Source organism: Schistocerca nitens, chromosome 8, assembly GCF_023898315.1.
Source record: "Schistocerca nitens isolate TAMUIC-IGC-003100 chromosome 8, iqSchNite1.1, whole genome shotgun sequence".
In the NCBI taxonomy this organism is placed as follows: Eukaryota; Metazoa; Arthropoda; class Insecta; order Orthoptera; family Acrididae; genus Schistocerca; species Schistocerca nitens.
Window position 1 is genome coordinate 246,800,832 of NC_064621.1, and position 16,483 is coordinate 246,817,314.

Consider the following 16,483-nt stretch of genomic DNA (forward strand, 5'->3'; position numbering starts at 1 on the left):
AGATCGCTGTTCATGAATAGTCTTTAGTGTGGCCCACATTTCCACTGCATTTTTGCATGTCATAACAGATTGCAATTGGTCAAATTCCATCACAGTAGATAGAAGGAGCATCACCTTAGCATTTAAGTCATCCCAAATGGTTTGACTCTCACTAGCTTCATTAGACCTTGGTTTCCCCTCGACGATATTGAGCATTTTTTCAGCACAAAAAATAATTCGAAACTGATATTTCCACATTTAGAAATTTTTACCATCGAATTTCTGGATACTGTAATTTTCAATTTATCCATCTTTGTGTAAGCTGAATGTAAGTCAAACTTATAATACTCAGTTCAAAACAAAAACAAAGGTTTTCCACAATAGACCAGCGAAATATGACAGTTCACGAACTTGAGCATCACAGTTCATGTGAACAAAACTCTGAAAAAAAGCAATGAATTCACAGAACAGAAACAAATACCATATGTATGCATTTGCCTGGGCCCTTAACCTGATGTCTTTAATTATGTTTGGCAGAAAATCACAGAGTGAAATACAATACATTGGAGTAAAAATAACTTATTGCACCTTTCTTTATTGTAACCAAAGTTACACTTTAATGTTAAAAAAAAGAAGATATAATTTTATAATGTCACAGAACATGGCTGCACACAGAATGAAAATAAATATCTGGTGCACTCATACCACGAAAACTGAAAATGAAGCCACTGAGAAAACTCAATACAAGTTCATTGCTGGCAACAGAAGGGATAGATAACTTATCTGCAGAATTATGAAATTATTAAGGCAATTTTCAAACAAAACATTATCTGAGTTAGAGTGTAGTATTTATGAGCCTGCAAAGACCTTAACAGCATCTTCAGCAGAGAAGGAGATGTTTGAAATGGCGGATGAGGCAACCTATCCTCCCTGGGCATAATAAAAAAAGGACACTACTACCTTGTGGAGAACAGATACCTTCAAACGCTAAGGGAGTAAACACTGAAAGAAAATCCTCTTCTGTGTTTGGCCAAGCAAGTCAGCAGCTGAGAAAATATATATTGCTTTCAAACCTAAACCAAGCCTCAGATGGAAGAATGAATTGAACATAACAGTTTGTAGTAATTGGTGGAATGTCAAGTAAACAGAAATGATTTCTGGTGTTCCCCAAGGTAGTGGTATAGACCCTTTGCTGTTCCTTATCTATATAAACGATTTGGGAGACAATCTGAGAAGCCATCTTAGGTTGTTTGCAGATGACGCTGTCATTTATAGACTAATAAAGTCACCAGAATATCAAAGCAAATTGCAAGATGATTTAGAAAAGATATCTGAATGGTTCGGAAATTGGCAGTTGACCCTAAATAACAAAAAGTGTGAGGTCATCCACATAAGTGCTAAAAGGAATTCATTAAACTTCAGTTATAAGATAAATCAGCCTAATCTAAAAGCTGTAAATTCAACTAATACCTAGGTATTACAATTACGAACAACTTAAATTGGAAGGAACATATAGAAAATGTTGTGGGGAAGGCTAACCAAAGACTGCGTTTTATTGGCAGGACACTTAGAAAATGTAACAGATCTACTAAGGAGACTGCCTACACTACACTTGTCTGCCCTTCTTTAGAAAACTACTGCGCGGTGTGGGATCCTTACCAGATAGGACTGATGGAGTACATTGAAAAAGTTCAAAGAAGGGCAGCATGTTTTGTATTATCGTGAAATATGGGAGAAAGTGTCACAGAAATGATTCAGGATTTGGGCTGGACATCATTAAAAGGAAGACATTTTTCGTTGCGACAGAATCTTCTCATGAAATTCCAATCACCAACTTTCTCCTCCGAATGTGAAAATATTTCTTTGACACCGACCTACATAGGGAGAAACGATCGGCACGATAAAATAAGGGAAATCAGAGCTCACACGGAAAGATATAGGTATTCATTCTTTCCGTGCATTATACAAGATTGGAATAATAGAGAATTGTGAAGGTGGTTCGATGAACCCTCTGACAGGCACTTAAATGTGATTTGCAGAGTATCCATGTAGATATAGATAAGACATGACAGTTGTTCTAGTACCACTTGAAGTAATGACAGGCAAACACTTGATGCTCATTGAAGCTACAAGAAGACACAAAACCCTCCCAAAAAGTAATGACTGAAAACTGGTACACTTATCCTCAATGCCTCCAACAAATGTGAAGAGCTTGTAGATCTTATGGACATGCACAAGCTCAGGATATTGGGGTTGAGTGAGACAAAATGGAAATGCTGTGGGAAGAAATCACTGAGAAATGGATATGTGCTATACTGGAGTGATAACAATAGTTAATCCACAGATAGGAGATGGCCTCCATAAAGATATAAACATACAGGCAAACATCAAAAACATGAATGAAAGGATCATCCATATGAGACTCAAGGCTTGTAATACTTACTGGTTTGCAAGCATATGCACCTCAGACAGGGTGTACAATGGAGGAGAAAAAGTATTTTCTTTAATGAACTTGAAGAACAAATAACAGAGAAGAACACCATCACTATAGGCGACTAGAATGCTCAAGTTGATAAAGAAAGATTAGGATGAGAAAACAGCAACAGTCCTCATGGTTATGGGATCACAAATCCGGAAGGAGAGAACATAAATTATTTCTGTGTGTTAACGAATGTAACCATACAGCACAGATGGTATCAGAAGAGGGAAAGTCAAAAAATAATGAGATACAGATGGGATGGCAAGTTCAAGACTATGATAAAATTCACCATCACTGATAGAAAAGCTGGTCAGTATGTTACGGATGTTAAAATCGTACCCAGTGACTGCCTAGATAGTGACCACCGGCTATTAATTACTGACCTAAAAGATGTTCATGTGAGAGAGAGAGAGAGAGAAAAGATGTTCAAGTGAGAGAGAGAAGATGTTCAAGTGTGTGTGAGAGAGAGAGAGAGAGAGAGAGAGAGAGAGAGAGAGAGAGAGAGAGAATGCCAAAGATTAAGACATGGTTGCTGAAGGTCATGGAAGAGAAGAGAAGAGAGAGAGAGAGAGAGAGAGAGAGAGAGAGAGAATGCCAAAGATTAAGACGTAGCTGTTGAAGGTCATGGAAGAGAAAAGGAACTATTAAGCACAAATAACAGTGAAATTACCAAAACTGAGACTCTCATTAAAGAAGCCAGGGACACCTGTGGGAAAAATGAGTGCCACATTGGTGGAATGATTGGGTGAAGACAGCAGTAAAAGATAAGAATTTACTGAAAAGAGAATTAGACCACATACTATTCTTCCAGTATTGCTTAACTTTTGTTACTGTTAGGAATGCCTCACATCAAAAATCCTCCATCTTTGGCTGCAGCCCATCCTTCTCACAATCCCTCCTTTATACGAGTTCATGGCCTTGTGGCAATATAATTAATAAATTCTTCCTTGGCTTCCACTGGAGTTTTAACCACTTGATGCAGCTGGAAGCCCGAGAAGATTTTGTAATCCCTCCTTTAGTTTACCTGATCAATCCTTGCCCATCTTGACCCTGACAAATACACTGCCTCTTCCTCTCCACCCTTTTAAGCTATCCTAAACTATCCCTCTTTCCTCCTTCAGAAAGGAAGTACTGGTTTCAAAAGCTAGGATAGATTTGTGCACTTCTATTGTGTTACCAGCAGTACTAAAAATTCAGCCTCCTGCAGGTAGGTACTAGGCAGAATTCTCCTTCATATATATATTTTTTTTTTTTTTTATTACATGAATTTTCCTTTTCACGCAACTGACCATGCTTGGCATTTCAGACAATTTTTGCTCAAATTTAATCAATATTTTGATTAAGTATCTAAAATTTACCCAACACAATAATGACTATTTTTAATAGTAAGCAGCTGTGATAAATGGCAATGTCTCCGTTAACGGGTTAGTCATAAAGGGGAAATGCTAAACTGGGATATGATGTAGGATGTGTAACAGTATTAGTTCATGAATGCCTGAGAACTTCAAAATACATGTCCAGCACACAGTTTTATTTTTTTTTATTATAAATTACACAGTGATTTAAAGTATAACACAATTCTGGATTTTATTACATCTGTCACAATTAGACAATGCAGTCCACACTTCTCTGGATATATATCAATTTTATTTTATTTTTCTAAACTGGACAGTGGACATTCTCCATATACATTTATTTTCTTTATTTTGAAATCTCTTTTCACATTCTGTATATAATTATGATTCATTCCTGGAACAAGGATTGTCACAGCTGACATTACATGATGCTATAATTTTCAATAACATGCATGATGCATCCTATTGGATTGTACGTTATAGTCTAATAAGTATTTTACTGATTGCCCTAACCATAATGGATTTTTCCTCTCCTTTTTGGGAGTTTTATATATTTCATCAATAACTGAAAATTTAAAAAGCAGACAAAAGGGTTGAAATAAAGAGTTCTAACATAACTGACAACTCCAGTAATAAAATGAAGACTTGTGACAAAATCAATGTTGCTATATGGACTAAGTATCTCTTTAAAATATGAGACCCAATAAATTCACCACATTAATATCACAGTGACCGAAAATATTCTGTGGCAAACTTAGGGTCCAAAATATGACAAATTTATCCACATAATAAATACCCATTGAAAATGAAACAGACAATGGTTTTTGACTTCAGAAAATCAACAAAACTCTTATAATCTGCCAATGTCCAATGGGACCATCTGTTCATGCATAAGATAAAATTTGTCTTCTATATTTTTGAAAATAGATCTCTGAGCAATCATATTAGCAGCTGTTTCAATAGGTTGCAGTTGGCAGAAAACATTTAATAAGGCAATTGGATAGAACATGATCAGCTTTCTTGTATCAAATTCACAATGCATAAAATGAGTTCTTACACAATCACAATATACTGAAGAACACTAACTGTTACGTCTCTCTTTCAAACATATTTCTGAATAATTTAAAGTGATATTTTCTGTATGGAGCAGGAAAGAATTCTCGGCATCTATGAAGGAAGCCCAGCCATGAGAAAAAGTCAAATCCCAACACAAGAATAACTGGAAGAATAAGAAAACTGATCAAAATTTTATATCCAACTGCTCTGATATAAAACTACAGTTACCATACAACACAGTGTACATATAATGAATACAAAACACATTTATCACACTGCCTCTATACTACTCTTTAAAGGTTAATCTATACGTCATTAAACCTCTCAACACCACTTAAATATTTCATTTTAGCTGCTATATTTAACATATATTTTTATTAGCTTCCTGAACATTTAGCTCTCACAAACATATAAAAATATTTATCATATCTTACAAAAACTCATCTTTGCCTTAGAAATTTTTCATTTGTACAAGGCACCATATACACATTTATATATATATATATAAATATTTATATTCTTTAAAAATCATCTGTGTGTGCTCTGGAATCACAAGACCTACCCTCTCAGTACAAAAGTTCATTCAATTCAAGTTTTATATGCCACTGCCTAAGAATCAGTGTTTAAACTGAGAGGTAAACTATCACACATACTTTGATTAGTAAATACTGAAATCTTAACCACATAATTAAAAGATGACTGAGATCCAGAGATAAAGTAGGAGTACCAAAATATACCAATGAAACAAAGCAAACTGCAATTTAAAAAATAGAAATTGCACTTCATAGTTCAAAAAGTTCCCTGAATTCACAAAAAAAATTTGCATCAAGATTTTCATTCAGATCGTATATCACTTTTCAGTTATAACTTGCAGAGATTCTGTTTACAAAATACCATGTTTGTCATGAAATCTGTAGATGAGACATTATCCTGATGCAATAACTAGATGGCTAAGAGCACTGATAGACAAGAGGAACAAGTGTCTTACATCACATGAAAGGAGGAAAAAAGATTAGGGCAAAAGATTGTTTGGTAATAGTAAGTTGTTCACATAACATTTGCTAAATTTCTCAATAGGTTCTTGAAAAATTAATAATTTCATTGTAACAACTCTCATATTTTATTCAATCTCTGAGAGTCAAGGTTATCAGTCTAAATTTATACCCACCACTTACAAATATACTTTTGAGTTGCATTTGAAGACATAGTATGTGCATGACAACTACAAGAATGTTGACCTTTTTTCTCTTCAGCACTCAGTTCCTTGGGTGAATTTATTTCATACTGTAGTAAGTTGATAGAATTCCTACGGAATGCAGTATTGTAACAGAGAGGAAGGCTGGGAAAAATAGTTCTTGTGAAAGGGAAAAAAAGCAAAACGTGTGGCAATTTTTGACATATTATAGCAATGCATAATGTTTTAGACTTGTGACTCTTTAAACCTACAATGAATAACATAGTGGATTACTGACATAGTCAGATGTGTTTTCCAAATATTTATAAACATAAGTAGCAGTATGAATCAGCCTGAAGAAAGTACTCCTGGGAACATTTTGAACATTTTACAATATACAACAAAAAATTACATGTAACTGTGTACAGAAAATTGTGTGTGCATATTCTTTGATTTGCAGAATAATTCCACATACAGCCACAATTTATAGACTAATGGAAATTGAAAAATAGTTGTTTATATCAAAAAAATCTTACAATTCACATCAGCCTTCCAGTACATCTTGGCAGCTGAACTCATTTTTATATGTAGCAATTTTTCAAAAAGACTATATCAACACTGTTGTAACTGTTGCAACAAACATAACAGGAACAACAGTGTGAATACCTGCCAGTACACTAGCTGCCTTAAACACACACACACACACACACACACACACACACACACACACAACTATTCAGAGGAAATAGGAAGCATCTTTATTTGTCCATTGCCAATGTTAAAAATAAATGTACTTTTTCCACTTCACTCTTAACTAAATATACTATTGCACAAGAAAAGCTTATTGTTAGAAGAAAAATAAGAAGCTGAATCACATTTCTAAAAATACTTTGAAACAGTACATTGAAATACTGAAAAGTTGTACAACACATATATCCAATAATACATTTCATAAAACACTAAAGCAATAGGAACTCATCTTACTGTGCACTAAAACTGTGATAATGTCAGTACTTGCCAGAAACTAGTTCTCCATAAAAATAAATATGGAATTTCCTCAAAAACTTTGTTTACAGAACAAATATAATCTACACAGAATATAGTTTTAGAAAGCAAATCTCAATTAACTGCTTTGCTGGCACTAAGTTTCCACTTCAAGCATTAGAACATGAATATTATAAAATTAAAGCCAACAGAAAAAAATGAGTTTGGGAAAGAGGCCATACACTTTCATCCACATCAGTTTTACTCAGGGGTTATCTGAAGCATGGAAATAATTTATTACTGAAATGCAAAGGTAATTACCAAATGAATAAAATATAAAGAATGAATAAAAAGTGATGGTGTGTGGCAAAATGCACATCAGTATTAAAAATTTCAGACAGAGTATGCAAGATCTGATTGCCTTGACATTTTCTAATGGAAAGTTTCAGTTTATAGGTAAATCCACGAAAAATGTGGAGAAAGTAAAATAATGTTCCTACAAAACAATTTGTCCTTAACAGCACTGTGTTACAATGTATATTTTTTTTAATAATCCATAAATGCACCTGTAGGACATGGCCACTGCTTAAAATCTTTTCTTTGCATGTACAAACAATTATTATGTAAGTAGTCCATACCTTCATATTTTTGTGTCAGCATGGTGCAAAAACCTTTGTATGTTCAGGAATATAAGAGTTAGTTGACATCTGTGCAGCCCTATCTACCTATTAACAGAGTACTGTCTGACAGCCTCTCACATTCTATTAATTTTTCCATCAGGTAACCTACTTTGATGACTGTCAGCCTGCCAATTATGTACAAATTTTAATAAGGTAATGTTTATATTGTTTGTTGTTCTTTTGTATAAAATGCAAATATCCTCTTCTAAAATTGATATAAGAAAGACAGAAGTATTTAAATAGTTCTTATTACAATCAGATGCTTCATCCTAGGCCCTTTAGTTGATCTAGCATGATATGATATTCTGCTGTAAGACTGAATTTCTTTTCAGTCAATACAAACTAGCATAGCAATCACATATAACATCCCACAACTGGTAATGATGTACATAACAACCTATCAGATGAGCAGACAGTTTTTCATCAACTGGTGGGCTTCCATCTATGAATTCTCTGTTTCTGATCGAGTTCCACTAAAACAATACAGAAATATCCCCCAAAAACATGGAATGAAACTTTAACAAGAAGTAATTTTCAATAAAATGTGAGCCCTCACTAAAAGAAGCTACAGAGGATAAAAATGCTTTCACAGCACCCCAATTAGAAATAAGCCATGAAACTCTTCATTAGAATCCACGGAGAATAATGTGGCTGGTAGATGCACAACAGGCAGGGCAAGCATGGTGAGACTGGTAGTGGTAGGGGTTGCGGGCAGGTGATGTATGGGAAAAGCTGAGCACTGGAGGGGAAGTACTGTTCTAAACTGAAGTCTGCACTCACATTTTCTGTAAATATTAAGTGGAGTCCCTCCATGCCCACACTTGCATGGTGACAATTCAAAAATATCTACTGTCACCCATGATTTGGTTGGTATCTAGAAAGAATTCCACTGATAATGCAACAAAAGCCTTGATTTATTTTTGCCTGGCTTTTTACCATGTGTAATTTTCAGAGAAGCATCATGAGTGGCAAATTTGCTGTAAAACCTACATTTCTCTTGTTACCATATTAAAATTTGCTTTTTTCCCCAAAACGCAGCAGAGTTTACATAATATCACCTCACTAACGTCTTGTGCAGATGTAACTGCAAGAGAATTCTAGAAACATGGTTTATTAAGTTAGGAAATGAGGAAAACTAAGGTTAATAGCTTATGAAAAAACATATCCTCGGTATAAAAATAATTTGTGCCATGTCTTCTGTTATGTCGTTCCAAATCCAGCAACTTTTTTGTAACACCAGCTATTGACTACCCTTAAAAATTACATTCTTTCCCTAGAAAGGTCTGTAGTTAATGGAATAACATGGTAGATAATAGAGTTTTGCATAATAACCATGTGGCAAAATACTCTCGTCTTTGCTTGCTATAATATTCCAAATCTCTTTTCGATATCTCACACAATTTATGAAATACAAAGAATGTTGTGGCTATTTCTTTATGGCTTTATTGCTGACACATATGACTGCAAATCAATGTGCTACATCAGATCAGTTTTCTTGAGATTGATGACAGGGACCTTCAGCCAAGTCTACTGAAAAATTCAATATCTTAGCTGAATTTCATACATAGCAACATATTATGTAATATGTACGAAACACAAAATCGTAGTGACCCCTGTTTTTCATTTTTTGAATTTTGTTCAGTGTTTTAGTTAAATGTAAATATAACAGTAACTATGACCATTAATGAAATGGTGCCACATCATCATGAAGCTGACATAAAAACCTACAAGTAATGCAATAACGAATTTTTTTTACCAAATAGTTTCTGTAAAATTGTTTGATAAATACTGTACGGCATGTGCCTTGATTCTATCTTCACAGCATGTTGGTGACTGGGCAAAAACATGTGTACACTCCACTTCTGAACAAATGAATGAATTCGCCCAGTACTTTTGACGAAAACTGGTCACTGCACGTCACAGCTATATCCTGAGCGGACTCTACTTACTATTTATTGGATGTTAAAAATTCATTGTGGAACATGACAATTTGGTTTGATAGAATGCTTTGCCAATTTCTCTACTGTCATCCATCTATCAATCCAAGAAAAAAAGAGGTTAATGGATGCAGATATAAATAAAGGGACAGGGATAGGCAGAAGGATGTGACTATTTGATAGATGACAAAATATGTGGACATACATACTCTGTCTGAACTGAAATAAAATCATTTGATGCTACTACTGGATGTGCCAACACCACCCTTCCAGTCTTACATTGTTAGATGCACAAAAATAGTCCTTCACATAGAAACAAAAATCTATACAGTATTATTTTTGTGTCTGCAATAACTAAGGATCATTCCTATGTGCTAAGATGATGACAACCTATTCATTTCTGTGTTACGGCTCATTACTGTCTTCCTGCGTGTATCTTTCTTGGGGTACTCGACGAATGCTGGACTGAAGGACTCTGGAATACTATTCCTTCCATGAGGTACATTCTTCTGTCCTGTCTCGTGTACCCTTTGACTTGCAGCATTATCTGCTAATTTTGTCTCACTGCCTTCTGCTGATGCTGAGTCAATGCTTCTGTTTTCAATGGGCAACCTGCCTTCTGTAGATACTGGATCTTCAAATGAAAAGCCATCATCACTGGCTGCTGCTGCTGCCAGTGCATCTGGATCTTGCCGGAGTTGTAGCTTATTAATACGTGACTGTACAATACCAAGATGGCGTAAAACATAATCCTCTTCAGGTGCAAGTCGATGGGCACGAAGCAGGCATGTTTCTGCCTTCAGGAGATTTCCACGCTCAACATACACAACACAAAGATTGTGCAGCCCTTGAACATTTTCTGGGTCTAGTTGCAGAATTCTTTTATAACACTGAAAATGAGAATGAATGAAAATTATCACTGAACACAATAAACTGATACAACCCAAAAATATACAATGAAATTATGGAAAGATTATGCTACTTTTAACCTAATTTCTTCACTATTTATATATTATGTGCAATACCAGCACCATAAGTAAAATTCTGACTGTAAGAATAGCTGTTGCTTGTTGTTAGTCAATCAGAAATTGTAACACTATAGACACCATCCACTCTCAATGCTCTCAATGATTGGAAGTGACTCACATGAGAAGGTGGTTGGGGGTGAGGATAACACACATAGCATATTAGACAACCACACCGACTTATATAGTGGCACTCAACAATTGTTTTAACAACTATGATTTCAGTGGCCAATGGCAAAAAATAATACAGCAAAATGAAATCCAGTACTTCTTGCAGGCATTGTTTAGGGTTCTGAAGCAGAAGTTTCATTGATGTAAGTGCTACAGTGGGCATATGTAAGATATTAAGGAGATGGGCATTAAAAATATGTCACTGGAGCACTTGCACAATCCGAGTGGTATGAGACCATATGTCAGGTGGCAAACAGTTATAAAACTACTGCATAAAATGTATTCTTTCCTTGTGAAAATTCTGAATACAGAAAATGTTGATGAAATTTATAATGTTCTCCACATATGATACAACAAAGATTATCACATGACAACTGGATATGCAAGGGTATCCACATGAATGATAAACAAAAGCGGACTCCCAATGAGCTGTTCTCTAATTATTACTGTGACAAGGAACCTGGAATGACATAAACAAAAAGATAATTTTAGCAGAATAAAAGTTTAGAGATGCAGAGTCTTGTGAATGACAGGAAGAAGTTATTAACTCCTTCATTCTGAACATGTGATAACATGTCATGGATGAAGGTACTGGTATAACTGACCACAACAAAGCCTAAGTTCATGGCTTTCAAACTAACTACAATGCAGTGGAGAAATAAATTTAAAAAGGAAGTGTTTACTTTAGAGCTTAAGTAAATTATGATACTTCATTGATAATGTTGGCAAGTTGAGTGCACATTCCCTCTATTGGCAAATATTGCTTTGATCTCAGTTCTCTTTTCCAAATAAGGATACCTCAATAAAAAGCATAAAATATCACTTGTAAGTATAATTTTCAGATCTAAAATAGACTGCATTGTACCCGATGAAATATGCTTCAAATGGGTGACAGGATGTCACTGTGCTGTCTAAAGAGAGCTTAACATCCTGTTATAGGCCACTTGTGAATGTATTGGATGTTGCTGCTATCGCAGACAAATAAATATACTACACGTGTATATACCTTTCAACAACAAACAGTCATGTAAATAATAGTGAAAATGTAAGTGAGCATAGTTTTTGTAATAAAGGACAAGAAAACTTAATATTATATGTTCATATGTTTTTGAGCTCAATGAAGCTACAAAGGAATGATGGGGTGCTGTCTTACAAAGTATCAGTGGTACTACCTCATCAGGTCAATGGTGTAATGTCCACCCACAACTATAAAAGAACTAACATCAAGAATCTGTATGTACATCTTTTCAGAGATGGTTGCAGGACTCAAGCTGTTCGATACAGGATGTCAAATCAAACACCTTTCAGCAAGCGGTCCAGTTTCCAATCTTATTTTATTTAGTTACCAGTTTCGGCGATTTGCTACGCCATCTTCAGGCTGCTGACCAATGTTTAGGAAGAGTCCACCTAGTTCTGGTCAAAACAGGGGCCAGCATTTGAATACTGGTATCAGTAGATTTCAGCTTGCTATAATGATCACTTCAACCATCACAACAAATAACAACCAATAGTAATAATAATAATAATAATAATAAAAGAAGGACAATGATAAGCTCAAGTTAGAGTCAGGTGTGGTTGAAGTGATCGCTATAGCAAGCAAAAATCTACAGATACCAGTAGTCGAATGCTGGCCTCTGTTTTGACTAGAACTGAGGTGGAATCTTCTTATACATCGGTCAGGGGACTGAAGATGGGGTAGTAAATCACCGAAACTGGTAGCCAAATAAAATAAGTTTGGAAACTAGATGGCTGAAAGATGTTTGATTTGACATCCTCTACATCACAAAAGTTCAATACTTATAACATAAAAACAATCACTTCCCTATAATAGTGATAATAGTGGGAACAAGTTTCTCAGATAGATGACACCAATAAAGAGTTTGATAAGTTGTCTAGCTTTTTGAACTGTTATTATGGTACTGCTTTCAATCTCAAAACACAAGTAGTAACAGGCAAAACTTCAAAACCAAAGACATGATTACAACAGGCATCAACATCTCAAGCATAAGGGAAAGGGAATTGCTGAAATAGAGAAGAATAATAATATACACTTTTACCCAACAGTTATAATCAGAAATACATTTAACATACAGAGGAGTTACACATTGGTAAAAAGAAGTAGTAATAATAATAATAACAATAATAATAATAATAATAACAACAACAATAATGTTAAAAGAAGGCCAATTATAAGTTCAAGTTAGAGCCACAAAATAAAAGAAACAGTATGTGTAACTGTCTCTATGGAGCATGAGTAGGGATGTTGCCGAGGAGTGAAAATACCCACATGAAAAACTTTAGGCAATACTTCATCTTGGCAGTCTCCCATAAGCTCATCAGGAGATTAATATGCTAGTGTGATAGCTTGTATACTGTGTTAGCAACACACCATGAAAGTCCTGAAAAAATATTCAGCAGTACCTTGCCTAATGATGATGATGACTGGATCTTCACTATTTTGGCACTCATGAATCCACTTGTTTACACTGTTTGCTCAACTCCTTTGTCTTGGGGTCATAGTGAGATACTCAGAATTCTTCCATGGTAATTATCTGGGTGAAGGAGTGATCTGTATTGTCCCGACACAGGTGCAACATGTCCATCGTTGCCTCGGTTCATTGGCTTTCTTGAATCGGTGTGAGCAGTCATACCAGACATTGATAACTTATCCAGGACTAATTTTCACTTCTTCCACTATTGACTGAATTGTGACATACTGGACTTCAAGCACCAGGATTTCACTTTTCTTGCACTTCCTCACACAAGGAGGTGGTCTTCCACCTTGTTTTTGTCATTGAGACTTGTGTGATGATCACTCTGGACACTTCTGCACCATATAACATGGTGTCATATGATGGTGCATTCTGGCCGCACACTTCCACTAACTCAGCATGGCAAGTTTTAGCATTGACCCATCAAATGCTGAAAGCTAATTACTGCATAATATTATACTTTATCAACTGGCTGTGCCATTTTGTTTTGCTCCTCAACCAGCATGCTACAACAGTGTGGTGTGGGGATTTCAGTGTGTATCAGGACTGCAGACATATACTTAAAAAAAAAAAAAAAGTAAGTATAGTGTAATTAGCTAGATAAAAAAACTACTTACCACGCAGCAGCACCAGCAGAAAAGACATAAAAAGGTACTGAAATTTGCAAACTTTTGGAGCCAGTGGCTTTTTCTTCTGGCAAAAGGGTTAAATGGGAAGGAAGAGGGGTGAAGGAAAAGGACTGGCAAGGTTGAGGAAATGGGGATAGTTCAGAAAAGTCACCCAGAACCTAGTTCAGGTGAGACTTACTGTATGGGATGACAAGAAAAGATTGATTGTTAGGGACTTCAATGTCAACATTTGAAAAATTTAGTCCCCAACAACCAGTCTTTCCTTCTAATCCCGCCCAGTAAATGTCTGCTAACCTGGAGTTCCAGGTGACTTTTCTGAACCCTCCCGATTTCCTAGACCTCACCAGTCCTTATCTTTCACCCCTCTTTCTTTTGCTTTAAACCTTCTGTCAGAAGATGGAGCCACTGGCTCCAAAAGCATGCAACTTTCAGTACTTTTGTGTGTGTTTTCCCCTGCCACAGCTTAATTAGTAGATATTTTATCTATCTAATTACATTATTCCAGTCCAGGTTTAGCCTACACCATCAGGGGCTGGGCCACCTGTGAAAGCAACCCTGTCGTTTACCAGTTCTACTGCAATCATTACACAGCTTTTTATATTGGTATGACTACCAACCAACTGTCTGCCAGGATGAACGGTCACTGCCAAACTGTGGCCAACAGCAAAGTACTCCACTATGTGGCATAACATGCAGCTGAATGTAGAACACTTGATTTCAATGGCTGCATCACTAAGTGAGCCATCTGGATCCTTCCCTCCACCACCAGCTTTTCTGAATTGCGCAGATGGGAGTTATCCTTTCAACACATTCTTTACTTCTGTAATTATCTGTTATTATCCTGGCCTCAACCTACAGTAACATACTGTCCCCACACCATCCAACCAACAGTTTCCACTCCCTCTGTCCTATCGTCTCCTCCCCATTCTCATCTCCCACCCTGTTTATTTGCAGCCCTCTGCCAATGTATCTGTATCTGTCCGTCTTTCCCTGCTCCTCTCCTTTTCTGCTCCCCCCCCATCCCCCAGCTTACTGATGCTGCATCTGTTGGCAGTCTAGTCCCTGCACACTCCACCAGACAGTGTTCGTCTCTCTCCTCACCCATACACTACTATCCCTTCCTTATCCCTGCCCCTTCCAGATTGCTGCATGTATCTCATGTGTAGTTGCATTCTGGGCCAAGATAGTGGAGTTGGCAGTCATGTGTGCGTGAGGTGTGCTTGCCTGTGTGTTTGAATGAACTGTGTCTCTCTTTTACTGATGAAGGGTGTGACCGAAACCTTTATGTTAGTGTCATTTAATTGTGCCTGTCTGCAACTTGACATGTCTCCTTTATGGTAAGTAGTAATCTGTCTTTTCCTACATTGTTAATTTATTATATTTTCAAAAATTGATTACTTATGTTGAAAAAAAGTAAAGAAGTAAATATGCAGCTTTAATCTTTTCATAGTGAAAATTAAAACTTTATGACTGCCCTTCATACAACTCGCTGTTAAACTAACCAGAAGTACTACAATGTATAGTGCAAAACTCTCCATATGATTCAACAAACTTGTTTTGTATGAAACTTAGGAGGAGTTGTACATGTAGCATCTAGTCAGTAAAATATATAGTTTTTAAAAAGCCACAGAATTACATTAATTTCATGTTATAAGCATACAAATAATTTATAGTTTTTAACACACTTAAAATCTATTTTTATGGCACTAAAATCAGTATGTTGTAATTTGATATGCATCCTGCTTTAGAGAAACAATGATGGTTATATCTTCTATGGAAGAATGAAGTGCGTGTAATGCACAGGTAATGTGACCAATTAGAAAATGCCTAGTGTTGATAGGTAAAGATCTGCTTAGGATCAGATTCAGAGGCAGACAAGAATGGAAATTGCCAGTTCCCTTTTACAATGGGATCATTTTAGCATTCACCATAATTGATTTAGTGACATCACAGAAAACCTAAATTAGTATGAGTGGATAAATATGTGAACCTTGCTCCTCCAGAATGACAGTCCAGTAGCTTAAACATTGCATGATTACACTTTATGCAACTCAGATTGCATTTAATGAAAAATGGACTCTGTCCACGAACTTACAGCTTCTGCAGCATCCAGATCTTTTATGTTGTTAATATAAATGTCTCCCAACAGGATGAGTCCTTTGATATGATCTGGATGAAATTTTACAAGTTGATTTAGAAAAGGTGCTGCCTCCAGTGGACGATGATCATCAGCAAGGAGAAGTGCGAGATTAAAGAGGGCACTTCGGAAGTCATCTTTTAACTGGACTGCTTGTCTGAACCAGTGCTCTGCTCCAGCAATATCCCGGTCATCCATTGCCAACATGCCCAGATTGAAGTGCACTCTTTCGTTATTTGCATCCTGAAATTAAAATAATGGAAAGATGAACTAAAGAATGGGACTTGGTCCACAGGAAACTAGGTGCCAATTGTGCTTAACATCAGTGAGGAGAAAATTAGGTTAACAAATACAAGCATAAAAGAAGTTTGTGTATGAATGCATG

General features: G+C 36.0%; 1 protein-coding gene across 1 annotated transcript in view; it reads right to left on the bottom strand.

Annotated features, from left to right (window-relative positions):
• Positions 1-3,968: 3,968 nt before the first annotated feature.
• LOC126198684 (protein O-mannosyl-transferase Tmtc3) overlaps positions 3,969-16,483 on the bottom strand; it is a 109,770-nt gene continuing 97,255 nt past the window's right edge. Inside the window, exons 15-16 of the mRNA XM_049935179.1 lie at positions 16,057-16,341; positions 3,969-10,534 (exon numbers count right to left, since the gene is read on the bottom strand). Coding sequence (XP_049791136.1) covers positions 10,019-10,534; positions 16,057-16,341 — 801 coding nt within the window. The 3' untranslated portion in view covers positions 3,969-10,018. The remainder of the gene's footprint in view (positions 10,535-16,056; positions 16,342-16,483) is intronic.